The sequence below is a fragment of the Myodes glareolus genome, chromosome 18 (assembly GCF_982192425.1).
Source record: "Myodes glareolus chromosome 18, mMyoGla1.1, whole genome shotgun sequence".
In the NCBI taxonomy this organism is placed as follows: domain Eukaryota; kingdom Metazoa; phylum Chordata; class Mammalia; order Rodentia; family Cricetidae; genus Myodes; species Myodes glareolus.
The window spans coordinates 3,866,165-3,886,805 of NC_142043.1; the positions used below are offsets into that span (position 1 = coordinate 3,866,165).

Consider the following 20,641-nt stretch of genomic DNA (forward strand, 5'->3'; position numbering starts at 1 on the left):
TTCATGAAATTATTTTTTGGGTAAGAGACAGGGTGTCATGTGGCCCAGACTATCTTCCTGCTTCTATTTCCCCTGGTTATTATATGTGCTACAATCTCTGGTTTATGCAGTGGCTCAGGATAGAACCCAAGACACACACACACATGCCAGACAAATGCTATCTATCTAGCTACCCATCCACTCACCCATCCACCTACGTTTGAGCTATATCCCTGATACTATCAGAAAAAATATTTTATGTATGTATTTTGTATTTGTTTTTTAAAAAGCCTATGCTTTCAATTCTTTTCAAGTATTTACAAAAAAATATGCTTGTACATTAGAGTAAAATGGCACATACCTGGAAGTCAACAGCTCTTTTATTTGCTAGGTCAGCCTTGTTTCCTGACAAAGCTATCACAATATTAGGACTTGCTTGCCTCTGAAGTTCTTTAACCCAGTTTTTTGCTCTTGCAAAGGACTCCTGGTTAAATAAAGAAAAAGTTATTTGGCACAGGCTCAAAACAGAGTTAGGAAGCAGCTTTATGAGATAAGGCTTAAAAATTCTAGAGCAGTGGTTTTCAACCTTCCTAATGCTGTGAACCTTTAATACAGTTCCTTATGTTGTGGTGATCCCTGACCATAAAATTATTTTTATTGCTACTTTATAACTGTATTTTTGCTACTGTTATGAACCATAACGTCAGTATCTGATATCCAGGATGGTCTTAGGTGACCCCCATGAAAAGGTCAATCACACCCATAAAGGGGTTGAGAGCACTGTTCTAGCATGACTCTGCGGGAAGAAAATTCTTAGGACCCCTCTATCAATTAGACACCTTCCTTCCTTCCTATCTATCTATCTATCTATCTATCTATCTATCTATCTATCTATCTATCTATCTATCTCACTCACAAAAACTTTGGCAGAAATGTTATGAGTGGCTACAAAGAATTTCGAAAAATCTTTAACCAAATTCTGAATACTAAAATGATTATTCAAACTGGTTTCAGGGTAGATTTTATACCCACCTCATTTGTGATATCATACACAACTATGGCTGCTTGTGCTCCTCGGTAGTACATTGGTGCTAGGCTATGATACCGTTCTTGGCCAGCCGTATCCCATATTTCAAATTTTACTGTTGTATCATCAAGACACACAGTTTGGGTTAGAAAGGCAGCTGAAAAAGAAAATATCTGTAATAAGTTTATCCTTTTTCTCAACTTTTTGATAAGACATGAAGGCCAGGTTGACCTGGAATTCATTTCATAGTCAAGGATGACCTTGAACTTTTGATTCTCCTGCCTCTACCTCTCCATTGGTACCATATCATAAGCAGTTTGTGTGGCACTGGGGATGGAACTCGGGGCTTCAGGCATGCTAGACAAAAGCTCTATCAACAGAACCAAATGCCAGACTATCAACTTAAAAAAAATTATATTTATTGAGTAATCAATGGATATACACTACTATCAGGAATTAACGTTCTTATTGCACTATGGGAGAACAAACTCAGGTCCTGCTAAGCGACCTGATAGCCCCAACCCTGTAAACCTAGTAAACTTGCTTAAAAGCTAGGTAAGTACATTTCTTCATAAAAGACCTTAGTAATGAAATCAGATTAAGTTCTTTCTTACATTTTAAAATTATACGGCAAGCAATGCTTGCCTAGTCTACCCCAAACTTCAGTTTAATATCCAATAAACAGAAAAAACAAAACGAAAAAACCAGCTTTACAATTTAAGAAACAGAGAAAAAAACTAATACATCCAGTCTTCTGAATCTATGCTTTCAACCAAACATGGATTGAAAACATTTGGGGGAAAAAATAATGTGCACACAACACTTTTACCACATTATTATATAGCATTTACATTGTTTCAGGTATTATAAGTATCTAGAGGTGATTGAAAGTAAGTGGGAGGTGCTGATGATGTAGCTTAGTAGGTAGAGTACTTGCCTAGCATATACAAAACTAGGTTAGATCCCCAGTGGCATGTTAAGCTGGGTACAGTGGTGTATGATGGTAAGCCTAGCCCACAAGAGGTGGAAGACCAGAAATTCAAAGTCAATACTTGGTATATAATTAAGTTCAAGGCCATCCTGATTCACACGAGGCATCACAAAACCAATCACCCTCTCCTGCAAAACCCCCACAGATGTATACAATTACACACAAACAATAAACATCTAAAGAGCTTGTGTTTCCTAAAACCAAGCCCTTACATCAATATCCTCTTTACAATTTTTTTTTCGTATGATGATATTCATTCTTCTTTGTACAGGCTGGTTTTGTGTGTCAACTTGACACAAGCTAGAGCCATCAGAGGAGGAGTCTCAGTTGAGGAAATGTCTCAGTGAGATGCAGCTGTAAGGCATCAACTAGTGACCAATGGGGGAGATAGTCCAGTCTAATATGTATGGTGTCATCCCTAGAGAGATGGTCTGGGTTCTATAAGAAAGCAGGCTGAGCAAGCCAATAAGCAGCTCCCCCCCATGGCCCCTTCATCAGCTCCTGACTCCAGGTTCCAGTCCCACTTGAATTCCTGTTCTAACTTCCTCCAATGATGGACTCTGATCAGGAAGCGTAAGCCAAATAAATTTTTCCTCTTCAAGGAGGACGCTATGGTGTTAGATGTAGCAACAGAAACCCTAACTAGGACACCCTCTCAACTTCCTCCACATTCTCCATGCCCCCAAACTTCACGTTCTCCACTCAAAAAACTGAAAATTCAATCAAATCTAAACAAATGCAGTAAGACAAAACAAAACAAAAAGCATTAAAAAAAAAAAAACACCATGAAGTCCATTTTACATTGGTCAACTACTCTTAGGCATGGTGCATGTGCTAGAATGTAGCTGCTAATACCCAGTGTCACCCACTGGATGAAATTCATTTTCCCTTTCCCCCCATCATCAACTGAAAAATAGCTTCTTTGTAGTTAGGGATGAGACTTTCCCTTCTTGCTTGGGTTTTGTCTGTCTTGAACTTAAACAGTTCTTGTGCATGTTGTTAGTCTCTGTGAAATTATATGTTCTTTTTAAAAACAAATTTCTTATATTTTTTGTGTGTATGCTTAGTTGAGAAGACCACTGTGAGAATTGGAGTTTGAACTCAGGACACCAGATCCTAATTCTAAAAAGAAAAAAAATTATATAAACACACACACACAAACACAAATATGCAAGTTCTGACTATGTAGCCCTGGCTGGCCTCAAATTTAATGATCTGTCTGACTCTGACACAGAAGTGTCAGAATTAAAGGTGTGCCATGATGCCCAAGGGTCATTTTCGTATGTTTATTGTGTGTACTGGTCTATGTGAGAAGACGGTGGGAAATAAACTTGATTTTCTGCAATTCCTCTCCTTTAACTTTGATACTAGAAAATATCCTATGGAATATTCCATTTTAGACTAGTGTGGTGGCACATGCCTGTATTATCAACATTCAGTAGTGTCTGGGGCAGGAGGACTGCCATCTAGGCCAGCTTTGGATTGTCTATTGAGATCCAGGGTTGCCTGAGATGCAGAATGAAATCCTGTCTCAAAATGCCAAGAACTAAGAGGCAGAGGCAGGCATAGCACCTGTTATGTTAGCACTCATAAAAAGGACTCATTAACTTGTAGCTAGCCTGGGCTACACTGGGAATTTCAGGGCAGCTTGGGCTACAAGTGATGTGGACGTCCCCTCTGTATGTTGTCATTACCACTAATGAATAAAGAAACTGCCTTGGCCTGTTGATAGGGCAGAATTTAGGTAGGCGGGGAAAACTAAACTGAATGGTGGGTGAAAGAAGGACAGAGTCAGCAGAGTCAAAGAGAAGCCATGGAGCCTCCACCCAAGACAGACACGCTGAAACTTTGCTGGTAGGCCATGACCTAATACACAGATTAATGGATATAGGTTAAATTAAGATGTAAGAGTTTGCCAGAAACATGTTTAAGCTATTGGTCAAACACTATTGCAAATAACATGGTTTCTGTGTGATTATTTCAGGGCTGAGCAGCTGGGAACCAACAAACGGCATATTACACTACAGAATACCCTGTTCAATACCCCCACCCAAAACTCCAAAAAGGGAAAACAAACAATGTGTGTAACTAGGAACCAATTCTAAGTCCATGAAGATAACTTTCAATTACTTTACCTTAATCAAAGTTCAGTTCAGTTATCAAACAAATTATGTCATAAGAAATGACCACTTATTTATTAGGTAGGTGAGTTGGCTCAGCAGACATAAACAAACAAACAAACAAACAAATCTGAGTTTCGTTATTGGAACCCTCAAGGAAGGAGAAAAAGTCATCCTTCCGATCACTATACCCACTGTGGTGTATGCTCACATGTATACAATAAAGAAAGCAAAAAGGGTTAGAGAGATGGGTCAGTGGTTAAAAACACTGGCTTCTGTTCAAGAGGACTTGGCTTCAATTCCCAATACCCACATGGCAGCTCACAATTGTCTGTAACTCTAGTCCCAGGGTTTCTGACACCCTCAACACAAACATACATTTAGGCAAAAAAAAAAAAAAAAAAAAGAAAAAAACACATAAAATAAAATTTTTAAAAAAAGAAAAAATTTAGAAAGACAATCATCTTCAAAATGTTAAAAATGCCAAGTACATACTAAAAATACTAAATACATTAAAAGAACTCGATAACTCAGTAAGAGTTCCTTTCAGAAGCAGTACACCATTATACCACAATCTAAAACAAATAACGTTTTCACCTAGACAAACTACGAAAAATACTGGAGTTCTTTCTTAAAACAGAGCAACTAATCTATCCATAATCATGAAACTAGCAGATCACCCAATAGCAAGGTTCTTAGGAATTCTGACTCTGTGAATAAAGCCAACATTACAATAATTTAATATTAATAATTAGTATTTTCTCTATAATAAAATTGTTATGCAAAAATATTTTAAACACAGAGATATCAGCTTAACTAACACAGGAGTTCTTGACTGGTGTTGTGTCAGCAGTTGTATAAAGGAACACTGAATAATAAGCAGATGAAACTTCCTGAAATGTGAAAGCGTTCCTTCCATGAACTGCAGCAAGAACACACCACTGTCCACTTAGTAGCCAACCATGCTCACATCTCCTTCTGTCACTCTTGTTACATGCTCCCAAAGTTCCCTACATGATGTTTCATACTTCTTTTGGTGTTGGGGATTGAACACATGCTAGGCATATTCACATATGTAGAGCATATGCTCTACATCTGATCAACTGTCTTAATGACTTACTATTTTAGTTGTTTTGTTTAGAGATAGGGTCAATACAATTCTATTGTATTGCAGACTTGACTCAGCTCCTAAAAATTAGGCATTACAGGTATGAGCTAAACACTGGCTGAAACTGTAGCTACTGAGTCTGGAAATACTCAATATAAAATGTAAGAAAAAGCCTTTCTGGCAGTGCCGACCTCCCTACGAGAACATACCTCTTGCAAAGGATCTCCTTCATCCCTCTCCAGAGGAAAAGAGGAAACACAAGAAAAAGTGCCTGGTGCAGAGCCCCAATTCCTACTTTATGGATGTGAAGTGCCCAGGATACTATAAAATCACCACGGTCTTTAGCCATGCTAAAGGCGGTAGTAGTCTTGTGTGTCGGCTGCTCCACTGTCCTTTGTCAGCCTACAGGTGGGAAAGCAAGACTGACAGAAGGATGCTCCTTCAGGAGGAAGCAGCACTGAAAAGCACCTGATTCGAGATGAGTGGGAACCATCCCAATAAACACATTTTGGATAAAAAAAAAAAAAGTAAGAAAGACACTGTACTCTACCGAGAGGGGAGAAAACATTCAAACTGATGGCATCAAATGAATGCCAAAAGAGTTCATCTCTCCTATAACTGCACCAATTAAACACAGAAGCAACAGAAAAACTACAAGAACTGATTCTACTCTACCCCAAGATAGTCATTTTTAATGCTCAGGATAGAACTCCTGGCTTCACTCATGGTTAGCCACTCTACCACTAAGCTACGTTCCCAGGCTTCCAAGGTAGGTATCAAATTCAACTAAAAATTACTTTTTATCAGAATTAACAAAAACAAAACAAAACAAAAATCATCAAGACTATTGGATTTAACTATAAGAAAACCTGAGACTCCTAAGGTTTTGAACATCTAAAATGCACAGGCAAATATACTCAGAAAAATTCCTATGGTGAATGTGAAGTGAATTTTAGTGTGTAGAAAGCTCCTATAAACTGAGCATGGTGCCACCTGACTGTAATCCGAGCACTTGGGAGGATGAGACAAGAGGACCTGAAGTTGAAGGTCAATCTCACCTACACAGGTAGATCCTTTCTCACATCAAAAGTTGGTGTCTGGGGTGTTCTGTCCTCAAAAATACTTCTGTTCCTCATACAACACAAAGCTCAAACTGGAGAGAAAATCCAGCGATTAGAAACACTTGCTGCTCTTACAGAAAACCCAGTCTGTATACCAATGTTTAAGGCAGTATTGTTCACAATAGCTACTAAAACACAGAAGCAACTGAGGTTATTAAATACTGGATGACCCGCCCATGGTGGGACATGTCTTTACTACCAGTATTCAGGAGGCAGAGGCAGGTGGATCTTTTTAAGTTTGGGACCAGAGCACTCAAGGCTACATAGTGAGATCCTGTTTCAAGAAAGAGAGATGGAAGGACTAGACTGAAGAGTGGCTCCACAGTAGAGGCCTAGGTCTAATCTCCATACTGCAAAGACGAAAAAAGAGAAAGAGAGAAATGAACCCACATGCTTATGACCTTGGCAGTTGAGCAGAGACACGAGGGTCTCCTTTCCTAGCATGGTCTCCTGAAAACTATGTAAAAATTCTTTAAAGCAGTCAACTAGTCAGGGGACACAAGCTAGTCATGTAGCTTGAAAATTACAATATGGGGGAAACCTACAAGTGCATAGATATGGTTTTAAAATTAGTCTTAGGAGTTTAACATTTAGTGCCTTATACTTGATCTATCACCCCAACACTAGAGAGGCAGGAGGACTGCCTCAAGTCCAACGTTAGCCATGATTACACTGTGAACCTTGTAGGTTATCTACCCCCCTCCCAACCCCATTCCATGGTACAGGGTTTCTCTGTATAACAGCTCTAGCTGGTCTGGAACTAACTTCATAGACCAAGCTGGCCTCAAACTCACAGAGATCCACCTGCCTCTGCCTCCTGAGTGCTTTTCTTTTTAAAATTCAAAACCAAACCAAGTCAGCATTTCAACTTTTGGAGCTAAACCATTGATTTATCTTCAAAAAGGAGTGTAATCCTAATGAAGTCTTTGATTACACAACTAGAATTCATTTTCTTTATTTGAAGCAAAATAAAGGTATGCATAACCAGAAAGAATGGGGTTGGAGAGATGGCTCAGTGCTTAAGGGCACTGTTGGTTCTTCCAAAGAACTGGGGTTCAATTCCCCCAGCCATGCAACAGCTTATAATGTCTAATTCAAGTTCCAGAGATCTAATATCCTTCTATGGCCCCCACAGGCACTGTGTGAAGATATACATGCAGGCAAAGCACCCATGAACACCAAAAAAAAGAAAAGAAAAAGAGAAGAGATTGTTAAAACTTATTAACTAGGGGTCAGAGATGTAGCTCTGTTGCTAAAGTGCATATCTAGCATGCACCAAGTCCTAGGTTCCACCCTTAGCACTAAAATAACCAACCAAATAAACAAACACAGAACAGGGCATAGTGGCACACACTTTTAATCCCAGTAGTGAGAGCTGGGGAGGGAAACAGAAACAAAAGTTCCAGAACACTCTAAAGTACAGAGTTCAAGGCCAACCTAGGCTACTATGCATGACCCTGTCCCAAACCCAAACCCAAACCAACCAGGCTGCATGTGTGTGAGCACACAGGTATGCTAATGTTAAAGCTGTGATATTAATAAGGTTGAATGAACTGTTTTCTTTCTCTGATCCTTTCCTCACTCCTGAAATGACACCAACAAGAATTTTAGTTTTATACTAACTACTTCATGAACTGATGCAGGTGAAAATGTTTATGCTATTGCTCAGATAGTCTACTATCTTTCCTCAGTCTCTTTTGCCTTTATAAAGTGTACTAAGAATATACTTCAAGTCTTTTAACTTTTAGGGTTGTTTCTTTCTAAGTTAGGATGTTTGCTTTAATTATATTTCTCCTATTAGATGAATCACCCAACTATCAATAGGTATTTACTAGGTGCCAACTTTATGCCTGGTTTTGCACTATATGTCACATCATAGTTCTGGCACCCAGACATCTTTATGGTCCTATGCACAGCCCTTAAGCAAACTGGTGCTTTTAAGAGTAGAAATTCAACATCAACCATGTGACTTGGTTTAGTTTCCTTAGGGAATGTGTTATTGAATTCAGTCATGAGATGCAGCAGAAAATGCTACATGGGAGGCACAGCCATTTCCTGTTTGGGTTTTGACTACTCTCCTTTCTGTAGCACTATTTATGCCTCACCCGTCCCCCCTTTTACTCTATCCCTTCCTCCCCCACTATATGCCAAGAACAACATAATCCTGTGACAACTATGTCTCACCATGCACTCATTTGGGCCCACAAAAAGGTGCTAACAACAATCACAGGAATTAGTCACAATTTACTCATCTTGATGGCTTGATTTCATATGTATTTTCAGTTTCTTTACATGAAAAGGGAAAAGAGAAAAAAACAAAAGAAGGGGATAAGGTAAGAAAAATAGCAAAAGGGAAAGGAAAGTAGAGAATCAAGAAAAAGTAGAAGCAAAGAAAGATACAGAGACTTAGAAGAAACACTAGTAAATACCTTGATGTTAATTCCTAGTGGATCAGAAGGGAGGGGATAGTATCAATAAAGTAGAGATATTTTGAAATGTTGAATTAATGACCTTGCTTGTCACCTAATTAAGTATCTGTTGCCTATTATCACATTTCATAATATCTTGCTTCCTGGTCTGTTTATCCAGTAATAAAACTTTTCCTTGTAATAAAACAACAAAACAAAATCAAAGTCAAGACTTAGTAAGTAGTATCTAAGTCCTGAACATACACCACAGAAAAAGTTTAAGCGGTTTTAAGTTAGGCTTAAACGATTTACCTATATGTGGAAAAAGCCTACAAAACACTTCAGCATTCATTCATTCATTCATTCATTCATTTTGTTTTTCAGGACAGGGTTTCTCAGTAGCCACGGAGCCAGTCCTAGAACTCTATTGAACAGGCTAGCACTGAACTCACAGAGATCCAACTGCCTCTGCCTCCCGAGTGCTAGGATTAAAGGTGTGCACCACCACCACCCCACGTGCATACACTTTATTACAAGTTGAGAATTTAACAGAAGAAAAGAAAAAAAGAGTTATGGGGTTGGGAGCTGGAGAACTAGCTCACTGTTTAAGAGCCTCTGTAGAGAACCTAAATTGGTTCACAGCACCCACATGCAGTTCACAACCACTAGTAACCGCAGTTGGAGGGTATCCAATGCCCTCCTTCCGTTCTCCTCCGGCACCAGGCATGCAGGTGGATATACACATTAAAGCAAATAAAATACTCATACCCATAGAAACTAGCAGTGTTCTAAGGGAGAAAACTTTTGAAAAAGTTAGGAACCCCTTAAATCTCAGCTTTTCTGGGCTTTGAAAACATATGTAAGGATTACATTACAAACATTTGGAGATGACATCTACTACTGGATTGTAACCTGAAACTGCAAACAGAAAAGCAGGGCTAACACTGGAGCTGGGGACATAGCTCACTCAGTAGTAGAGTGCTTTGCATAACTTACAAATACTATGTTAGGTTTGATCTCTAGCACTGTGGAGGTGTGTGTGTGTGTTTGCACCCATGAGTGTGAGTGTAAATGTAGCTAAGAAAAAAACAAGACACCACAAAAATGAGATGGCAAGGCAATAAAGAAAATACGATAAAAAAAAAAACCACACACTTCTGTTAAGACTTTACAGTGAAGACTGTATATGCCAGGCCTACCAGCAATGGGGTCACATTACATTTTTCTTACACCATGACTGGCACTGACACTGTAACTTGAGCTCTATCTTCCTTCCACCTGATAACTTTCATAACACTCACACTTAAAACTCAGCTCTTTTAAGGGAAAACCTAGGCTGAAGTAAACACAAAAAGCCAGCTTGCTACAACTGAGTCCAATTCCAAGGACCCACATGGTGGTAGGGGAGAACAACTCCTGCAAATCATTCTCTAATCCCCACATATGCAACCATAACTTGTAAAATAACGTATAGCTGTAAGAATTGCAAAATGGAGATGAGCAGGAAAAGAGTAGCCCTGAAGGACAAACAATAAAGTGGTATCTCAGAGACCCACTGGAAATCTTAACTCCATTATCTTATCCCCCCCCCCCCACCCTGCAGTTTCTTAAGAAAAGGTGTCATTATGCAGTCTTGGCTGGCCTGGAACTCATGGAGGTCAGTCTGTCTCTGCCTTCAGAGTGCTGGCTGGGATTAAAGGCATATGCCACTGCCCCCAGCCTTCTTATCTCCTTTTTCTAAGACAAAGCTTTTGAAAATACCTTCACATTATTTTCTTTAACTGATACATAAAAGAGGAGTCAGTAACTTCCAACTATTCAATTATACAGCACAATGCTTGTCATGTGTACTGATTTTCTAGTCTCAACTTCTTGCAAAAAACAAAAGACCCATGTGCACACCTATAGAACAATGGTTGCACAGAAGGACCTGCTCTCTGAGTCAACCACAAAAACCTTACACAAACTATTTAAGTTACTGCCATGCTTTCCTCAACTATTAATGTTTTTATACAACCATGTTAATGTACTGACGAAACTTGGAAATATGTAGTCTAAATCCCATGAGTGCACATGGGATGAGTGGGGTACCCTGTCTCAATAAATCATTTCTGTAAAGTAACATCTTTCTGAAACTTACAAATTAGATACAAATGCAATAAAGTCCCCAAATATACTCCTGTTATTTTATGTTTTTTTTTTCAAACATAACCCTCGTTCCAGTGCCCTGTCATTTCAGTAGTAGGAATTGAAGCAAGAGAATTGTGATATCAAGACCAGCCTGGACTACACAGCAAAACTGTCTCAAAAAATAAAGGGAAGGAGTGGAAAGGAAAAAAAGTATCAAGAAGGGAGAGGCAGAGAGGTTTGTAAAATACTGGGATTATCTTTAAAGTCCAATATATGACCAGATGTAAAAAAAAAAAAAAAAAAAAGCTCAGTTACTCTGGAGGAAGATTCAAAATTCAAGTCGTGATCTGAGACAGTGAGTTGAAAGACAGTCAGAACAATTGAAGGAGACCCTGTCTCAGAATAAAAATGAGGAGAAAAAAAACAGTCTGGGTTGTAACTCAGTGATAGAGCACTTGTTCAGTTCTCAGTTGTCACTCCTTAGTGGTAAGGCTCTAGACTCAATCCTTAACGTTAACAATACAAAAAGAAAAAAGTCCAGTATGTGATACCAATAAAAATCTCTTCTTGAGCCGGGCAGTGGTGGCATATACCTTTAATCCTAGTGCTTGGGAGGGGGCTACCGGAATTCTGAGTTCAAGGCCAGACTGGTCTACAAGGTGACTTCCAGGATAGTTAGAGCTGTAACACAGAGACACCCTGTCTTGAAAAATCAAAATCTCTTCTTGATGGATTAGCTATTAAGTAGCTCGAGTTTATGCTTACATGAAGCTAGTTGATAACTTAAAAACAAAAACCTGAGCCAGCAAAATGGTTGGTGTTTGCCATACAAGCCTGATGACTGGAGTTCCATCCCTAGAATACACAGCAAAAGAAAGGAGCTGACCCCCAAAATTAGTCCTCTGATCTTCAGAGTCCTCTCTGACACAGAGCACCCACACTGACACATACAAAATAAAAAAAGCAAAAACTTCTCAAACTGAGCCAAGAATGTAGCTTAGGTGGTAGTAATTTGTATTATCACATACTAACCCATGGTTAAGTCCCCAGCACCACATACTCTAGGCTCACTGGCCTATAATTCTCGAGTTGGGAAGGTAAAAACAGAAGGAACGGTCATTACTATACAGTGAATTCAAAGGCAGCTTGGGCTACAAGAGACCTCGTCTCAAAAACATATCAACCACAAAAAGTTTCTTGAATTATTACTTCCTTTTTATGGAGACATGACCTCATACTTACTACATACTTGAAGCTGGTGTTGAACTTGTCCTCTCTGCCAACTCCCAAGTGCTCGGATTATAGGTATGAACCATTATATTCAGCTAAAACAGGTAGACCACAGGTGACTTCAAGTAGAACAGTGGAGATAGGTAATGAATTTCAGACAACCTACTATGCCTAATATACAACAGAACAGTCAAGTGAACTAACAGAGGCAGTTCACTAGCTCAGAGCTCCTTAGTCAACCCATTCTGCTGGGCAGCTTCGAATACTTTAACAGCACCACCCTAACCCCAACAAAATTGAGATGGAAAAAAATTAACACTCATGATTCATAATGATTTTTGCATTAAATAATCTTGACCATAGTAGGTGTATATGCGTGTTACCATCTTTTGGGGTTCGGGAGGGGGGGGAAGTATTGAAACTAAGACCTTATGAACGCTAGGCAAACACTTTCCCATTGAAATATAGCCCCCCCCCCTTTTGGATACAGAGTCTTAATATGTAGCCCTGGCTATCCTGGAATTCACTATGTAGACCAATCTGGCCCCAAACTCAGATCTGCCTGCATCAGCTTCCCAACTGCTGAAATTAAAAGTGTGCACCATCATAAGCAATTTAAACAAACACCTGGGGCTGGAGATGTAGAACATCGGTGGAGCACCAGCCTAGAAGGCATGGGGTTCGATGGTCAATCTCCAGTACTGTAAGCAAAATAAAACATCAACAAAAGGTCTTCTTTAGAAATCCTTATCCAGTTCACTACTCTCATTTATGAAATGTGTAAACAGGGCCCACATATTTATAAAGGACAGAGAATTACAATCAATCTTACTCAACAATAATATTTCAATTATACAGAGTGAGGACTGATAATACAATTACTGAAACATCAACTCCTCGGTTCCTAAGTGGCACAAACTAGTATGAAAAATCAAATTTTTACCAACATCAAATACAACCTACAAACACACAGATATAAATGTCCTAAGAGAAAATAATACTATTCATAAAGATAATATTCTTTCACTTAAAACCAATGGGCACCGTACACTAACTTTATCTTTGTAGTAAAAAGCACAAGAAATTAGATGTGATGGCTCATGCCTGTAGTCTCAGCACTCAGGGAAGCTGAGACAGGAAGATCATTACAAGTCAAAAGCTGCCTGAACTACAGGTAGACAGCATCTCAAAGTCCAAACAAGAAACCAAACAGCAACAACAAAAACCTAAAAACAGTGAAAGTATTTTAAAAGCATCCTTTTTTCATGAAGTAAAACAATACAATAAATCAGGTCCAGCTCTCAAGAGGACCTGGAATTCACGGCCAGTCTGACCTACCCTTGTTTCAAATAATACCCCATTTCCCACATTGGTGTCTTTTACCATTTCTTAAAATGTAGCTTTAACAAAAACTAGGATATGGTACTGGTACACACTATAGTCTCAGTTTGAGTTCCTGTCCTGACTTCCTTTAGCAATAAACAGAAATATGGAAGTATAAGCCAAATAAACCCTTTCCTCCCCAACTTCTTGATCTTGGTGTTTCACTGAAGGAATAGAAACCCTAACTAAGATGGTCTCACTATGCAGCGGTGGCTAGCCTGAGCCTTCTGGTGGCTGGGATTTAAAGGTGTGTGACGACACACCACTGTCACATTGTTAATGGTACCACTGTATTTTGAGACAATATCTCATGTAGAGCAGGCTAGCGTCAGACTCACAGACGCAGATAGGACTTGAACTTCAATTCTCTTGCTTTCACCTCCCATTTCAGAGAGATGCACCTGCCCCTGCCTTTTCATGCTAGGATTAAAGGGATGCACCATGCCTAGCAACTATAAATTTTAGTAAGAACTTTATTGTCTAAGTCAGTTGGTCTTAACCTTCCCAATGCTATGATCCTTTAAGACAGTTCCTCATGTTGTGGTGATCCCTACCCATCAAAAAACTATCTTGTTACTACTCTAACTGTAATTTTGCTACTATTATGAATTTCAATGAAACTACCATATCTTTGACCCTTCTGAAAGGATCATTTGACCCCTGATGGGGTTTCGACCTACAGATTGAGAACTACTAGCCTAAGTAAAGAAAGTTTGGGCCTAAAGTTCTTACCTCTGTAAGAGAAACCAGTGCTCCTAACTGCTTAGCCATCTCTGCAGGCCCTACTTAAACAAAACTCTAATATCCTAAATCAACTACTAAGCAGCTATCACCCAAATTATTACATAACATATCAACAATGCTAGAAATGACTCAGCAAAAAAGCTAGATTGGGATTTGTTTAAATGCACTTATTAAGCATTTATTTTCTTGTCACCTAAGACATTAAGACATCTGTTTTCATTTCAGGCAAGGCACTGTTATTTCTGTTTCATGTAAGAGGAAAGTAAACATGTGACTTCCTCAACCTAACAAAAGTAGTCTTTGCTAGAGGAAGGATTTAAGATAAAAACATTGTGTTAAAAATGACTCAGGCTTAGAGACACACGTACCTTAGTTGGTAGTAGCTTTTCTATCACACATAAAATCCCCACCACCACAAACACAGTGGCCCACCTGTAATCTCTACATTCAGGAGATAGACAAACATTTAAGGTCCTCCACAACTACCTAGCTCAGTTCTAGGCTAGCCTAGGCTACATGAAACCTATCTTACAAATGTCCCTCTCCTATCCCACTCCAGCCCACCCCTAAAAAAACCAAAACAAAACTATGAAATAAACTCTTGTTTGAGACTCTATCTCACAAACAAAACAGGTGAGGCATGGTGACTAGACTTGAAACTCCAGCACTTGTTAGCTAAAGCAAGTAGGATCACTAAGAGTTCATGGGCAGCATGGGATACAGGGCAATACCTTGTCTTGAAAAGACTTTCCTACTTAAATAAACAACATGTTTCAATTTTGTGTTTTGTTTTCCTTTTTTTGAGATAGGCTCTCACTATGTCACAGTCACTGGTTTGAAACTCACAGTCCTCCCTCTTCAGGTTCTGCAATGCTGGAATGATAAGCTTGTGCCAACCACCCCATCTAGCTTGTTTTAAAGTTTTTCCACATTAAATATTGTTTAAGCTCCCAAACCATGCTGGGCTGGTAGTGTATATCTGTAACCCAAATAATGAGGAGGCAGAAGGGTAAGTTTATAAAAATTTCAGATAGCTTAGGGTACAATACCTTGTTTACAAATAAAATAAAACACCAAATTAAAGTATATTTTAAAGTTCAAGTTCTGCTGAAAGTTTTTTTCTTCCCTGCATTATCTATTTAGTTATTCAAAATCACATTTAGAACAAACATTTATTAATGTAAACGATACAAAGGAAAAGAAGAATCTCACCCCCAATGGTACTCTCTTGAAATTCATGAAATTGGCCCTTCACAAAGCGAAGCACCAGGCTTGATTTGCCAACAGCAGACTCTCCTAGAAGTACCAGTTTGAACTGGCATATTTTATTCCCAGTATTTGGCCCATTGGGTCTTGTTGCTCCTCGATTAGCCATGTCCAAATTTGAAAGAAGTCCCTAATTTCAGATTTCTAAATGAACTTCCAGGATGCAAGGTTATCAATTTTGTTTTCTTTCTGGAGAAAATACCTGTGGAGACACAAATAACAATTAAATAAACAAATCAAAACTAAGTAAATCAGTATTAGTCACTTTTAGTCAGTTTAATATAAGAGTATTGAAATGACCAAGAAGACAGCCAGTGTCATTTAGTTTATTTCATCACCTTTCAGGGAAATAATGTCATAAGATTTGAGCCTAAAATCACCTCAAATTAACCTTCAAAAGAAGGGTGAAAAGTCTAAAGTAAGAGAGGAGAGCTGGACAGTGATGGCTTATGCCTTTAATCCCAGCACTTGGGAAGAAGCAAGGCAGAGGTGGGGGATATCACTGAGTTTGAGGCCAACCTGGTCTATAGAGTAAGTTCTAGGACAGCTAGGACTGTTCTGCAGAGAAACCCTATCTTGGGGGAGTCGAAGAAACGAGAACGCTTGGAAGAAGAGAAAAGTAATAAAATTTATGTATCTGTATGTCATGAAAGCAGAAGGGAGACAATCTGTAGAGACGAAGGGTATGAGAGAGGACAGGGCAGAATGACACAAATGAAAACATCACCTGTAACCCACCTCTTTGTATGTTAACAACAACAAATTAGTAAAAAAAAAAAAAAAAAAAGAGGCAAATATTCAGCGGGGTGTAGTAGCAATGTCAATTCCAACCTTGGGAAGGCTGAAGCAGGAGCTCAAAGTCGCAGACAACATGTAAGATCTGACTACAAAGCAAAACAACTAACCTTCAACAATTTGACTTTGGGGTTGAAGACTGGTAGAGTGCTTGCCCAACAAGTAGCAGGCTCTAAGTCCAAAACAAACAAACAAATAAAAAATAAAAAAGACTTGACTTTTATGCCAGTATTTTAAATACTTAATACAGCCACTCAACAGTATCAAGTATTCTTTTATGAGGAAAAGTAAACATGTGAGAGGTCAATAAGAATCCGGGCTCTGGGTGCTGAGCGATGGCAGTTTAGCCTGAGCACTGCTATTCTAGGCGACAGGAGCTCAGCTTGTAGGGTGATTCACAACCAACCACCTGTAATACCAGTTCCGGGAGATCTGACATCCTCCTCTGCCCTTCTTGAGCACTGGCATTCACATGCACACACCAACACACATATTAACTAAAACAATAAAAAATCTTTAAAACGAAGAAAAGAAAATCAGGTTCTAATGTCATACTACATTACTTGGATTAAATTGATTTTGAAGAAAATTATGTTAGTAAATGGAAAGCTTTTAGAACAAATCATAGAATTTACTACTTGAAGGCCTCCATTAAATGATACATTTTTCACTTAATCTTAATTCCCAACCACCAAGTATTTTTTTAACTCCTAAGTTTATGTGTCTGGCTGATAAGGATTTCTCTATCTGGTAGGATTAGGCGTGAGTTATTTACTTTACAGCAATTTTGGAGGGTAGTTTTTGGGCTAACAATATATGTATTATCTGTTTAACATTGCATTTGGAAAAACCTGAGTGACAGTCTCCTCCCCTCCTCTTTAGACAGGGTGTCACAAAGTAGCACAGGATGGTGTTCTTTCCACTTCAAGCTCTTAAGATCTGCACCAAGACATCCAGTTTGTTTTGAATCTTGGTAGAACTGGCAAATATTTGAAAGAACTTTAATAGTTTAGTCCAAACTTTTTTTTATCAATATATGGAATCTGGATGGGGCAAGCCTGCAATCCCAGTACCCAGGAACCTGGAAGAAGAAGGGCTGTGAAGTGTTCCTGAGGCTAGCCTGGGCTACATAAAGTCCTTGTTTCAGAAAAAGGGAGAAAAAAAAATCACTGAGTAAGGCACTTGCAGTGTATGCACAGGTTTGGATCCTGGCAACCATGTACGGTGAAAAGGTGAGGTCCAAGACCTGAGATTTTCCATTTGATCTCCACACAAATATACACCTTCACACAGGAATACATACACATACATCCAAACTAAAATAAATGTGACTTATAAGCTTATTAACAACAAAACTCACTAAGGATTTCTTCCCCCTCCCCCCCCCAAATTCTCTGTCCCAAAGCAACTACATTTATTTATACTTAGGGTAAGAAATTTGTACTCCCCATAAAATTTGAGTTGATACATGGAACACTCTTGATAATGGCATATCTTTAAATACTGACACATTTACAGATAAAGACATTTAAGCTGCTTCTAACCTAACCAAGAGAACACAAAACTACCATTCTAGTCTGGCATGATGGAGTTTGCCTGTGGTCCTAGCACTTGGGAAGCTGAGATAAAAATATGTCCATCAGAGATATCAAAGCCTTGTCCCCCCCCCTCCAAAAAACCAGACATGGTTGTTGGCCGGGCAACCATGCACTGGGCATGCATATCTCTGTGTTTGAGGTCAGCCTGGTCTATAGAGCAAGTTCCAAGACAGTTAAGCCACACAGGAAAACCTTGTCTCGAACCCCAACCCCCAAAGACTCGGCAGTCCAAGATTTTTAATGCCATCACTCTGGGTCCGGAGGAAGGTGGATGAATCTCTGTTGAGTTCCAGGTCAGCCTGGTCTACATGCATGTTTCAAGCCATCCAGAGCTACACAGTGAGAGCTTGTCTCAAAATAAATAAAACTCCCATTTCTTCTAACCTACAAAACCAGATTTTGAAGTCTAATCCTGGCTATGCCAATTTCTGCCAGAGCAAAGTTTTACTTTCCAAATCTTGGTATCCATTATATTTTACCATTGCATAGTTACTGTGAAAATTAAGTAAGACAATGTAGTCTGTAATACAGTGCGTACTAAGTACACGGTGTTTGAAATTGGCAATTTAAATGGCTTCTTTATGAGATAATGCTGTAGATCAATAGACTGTCATGCACCAACACATGTCCAGATATATTTTCAGCTTAAATGTCTCCCAGTAGTTCCTTACCTACAAAACAATAAATACAGGGCAAAACTTGTTCCGAATGTCCTTGCTGCTCCCAAATTTTCAGGGCAACATCAGATATCACAGAAAAACTGAACAAAAATTTGTACTTAAGTTTTGCTTTGAAGTAATCCCTCCCCTCTCCGCCCCATCTTTTTTGAGACATAGTCTTGTATCTTGTAGCCTAGGCAAGCACAGGGGTAAGTTAGGGATAGCCTGGAACTCCGGATCCTCCTACCTCAGCTTCCAGAATGCTGGGATGACAGATGGATGCCTCCATATTCAGCGCCTTTTAAAGTTCAAAGCTACTGAATCTTTACTTCCAAAGACCTCAAACAGGAAATAAGCCAAATTATAAACATACACACATTGACCATGGTATTAATGCTAAAAATTAAGTGCATGGGCTGGGAGTAGCTTAGATGAGCTCCTCCTGAGCACACAGCGGTTGAGTTCAACTCCCGGCAACACACAACACACACACACACACACACCACGGCGCACTACATAAAACCCTTTGTACTTATTGCTTGTACTTCTTATCCGGCAACACAAACCTCTTGCATATTATGCATCTTAAATCTTGAAAAATAGCAATTTTTTACGCAGTTCTTATCTTCTATTTAAAAAATTACTGAGTCCTTAAATTGTGCCAGGTACTGTTCATATTTTCCTCACAACTCTATGGGTTCACATTTTACGTTAAGAATGATCTGAGCAATCCTGAGTATTCCAAGAGACGTACACATAGGGATTTTGTTGTTTAGCTAGTTACCTGCAAGGCACCTTGATTCAGCACCTTGAATCCACTTCAGTGGGGCAAAAACTAAACATGCTAAGTGACAGCCAGAGCTTTAAACTTCTGAAAGTGTCAGGATGTTAACCTGCTTGCAGGGAACCCCGCGGCCTCGGTTCACCGCCTCCCACGGAAGAGACAAGAGGATCCCATCATTCGCACAGCTCGACCAAGCCAGTCAGAGGTAGGCGGAGCTCTCCAACCCCACCTGCTGTAGGCCTGAATTCCCGGGGCACCCGAGAACCAAGTCGGGGTGCCAGTGCCAGCAGCCAGGCCGGGCCAGTGTCCGTGCTCCTAAGCCACCCACAGACCCCCGCCGCAGCCCAGGCAGGAGTGAGACCCCGGGACCGGGCCGGACACCGCCGCGGCCGACGGCGCCATCTTGGGAAGAGGGTGCCACCGCCTCTCCCTCGGCGGGTTTCCGCATCCCAGGCTCGGAGCCGCCGGCGGGATGAGTCTGGAGCTGAGGCCCGGCAGAGGCCGGGCGACCCGGGCGGAGCCGGGGCCGAGGGGCCGCGCCCCGACGGCGGCTCACCTAGGGCGCGGCTCCCGGCAGCGAGGCCACGCACGGCGCGGAGATCGGATGCGCCGCAGCTTCAGCCGCGTCGCCTGCTCGCTGCTTCTCACGCTGGCCGGCGCGGGGTGGGCGCCCCGTGTCGCCCTTGCCGGGCAGCGTCTCCGCCTCTCCGCTCCGCCTCCGTCGGTCCTCCTCCTCCGCCGTCGCCGCGCTCGAGTTCCGACGACTTCTTCCTCCTCCTCCCTCTGTCTCCTCCCCTCGCCGCCCAGCTCCTTCCCGAACCAAAACACAAACACTCGGGTCCAGCGAAGAAACCACTTCCGCCGGCTCCGCCACGTAGCCGCACGCAGCAAAGTACGCCGTGTGGTCACTTCCGCTGTCGCCCCTTACCAGAGGCCCCGCGAAGGCCTCCAAGGGGCGGTGCCGGTGCCACGTGACCTCGCAAGCCCGACCTCGCCTCCGCCCTCTGCTCGTTGGCTGAAGGCTCCGGGGTCCGGCGCAAGGCCGCCGTTAGCGGAGCAGACATCTTTTGACTTCCTCGGGTCGGAGCGTCCGGACGGAAGGGGCAGGGCTTGCATCACGTGGCCTCGCCCGCAGTCCCGGCCGGGCCTCCTCAGATCCCAGCTCAGCCTTCCTCTACCGGCCACGCCCTCAGGAGCGCCATTGTTATCTGGGCCGGCAGCGCTCTGCGGGGGCTGTGAGGCGTGGCGGAAACCTGAAGGGCGTAGGCCATGCCTGAGTCACATGGGTCTCTTCAGGA

At 40.9% G+C, this 20,641-nt stretch overlaps 1 protein-coding gene and 1 pseudogene across 5 annotated transcripts in view; one reads left to right on the plus strand and one right to left on the minus strand.

Annotated features, from left to right (window-relative positions):
• The window catches only part of Rab5a (RAB5A, member RAS oncogene family), a 27,121-nt gene extending 6,914 nt beyond the window's left edge, over positions 1-20,207 (minus strand). The window contains exons 1-6 of one of the 5 annotated variants that reach the window (XM_085679369.2): positions 19,900-20,206; positions 18,807-18,898; positions 16,413-16,474; positions 15,454-15,709; positions 1,012-1,163; positions 341-463 (exon numbers count right to left, since the gene is read on the minus strand). In XM_085679369.2, the coding sequence (XP_085535495.1) occupies positions 341-463; positions 1,012-1,163; positions 15,454-15,616 (438 nt within the window). In that variant the 5' untranslated portion in view covers positions 15,617-15,709; positions 16,413-16,474; positions 18,807-18,898; positions 19,900-20,206. Of the gene's footprint in view, positions 1-340; positions 464-1,011; positions 1,164-15,453; positions 15,710-16,412; positions 16,475-18,806; positions 18,899-19,343; positions 19,663-19,899 lie in introns of those variants that run through there. The other 4 variants (XM_085679371.2, XM_087897892.1, XM_085679370.2 and 1 more) reach the window with 4 other exon arrangements.
• On the plus strand, positions 5,459-5,752 carry LOC125414341 (small ribosomal subunit protein eS27-like pseudogene; annotated as a pseudogene).
• Positions 20,208-20,641: the final 434 nt, after the last annotated feature.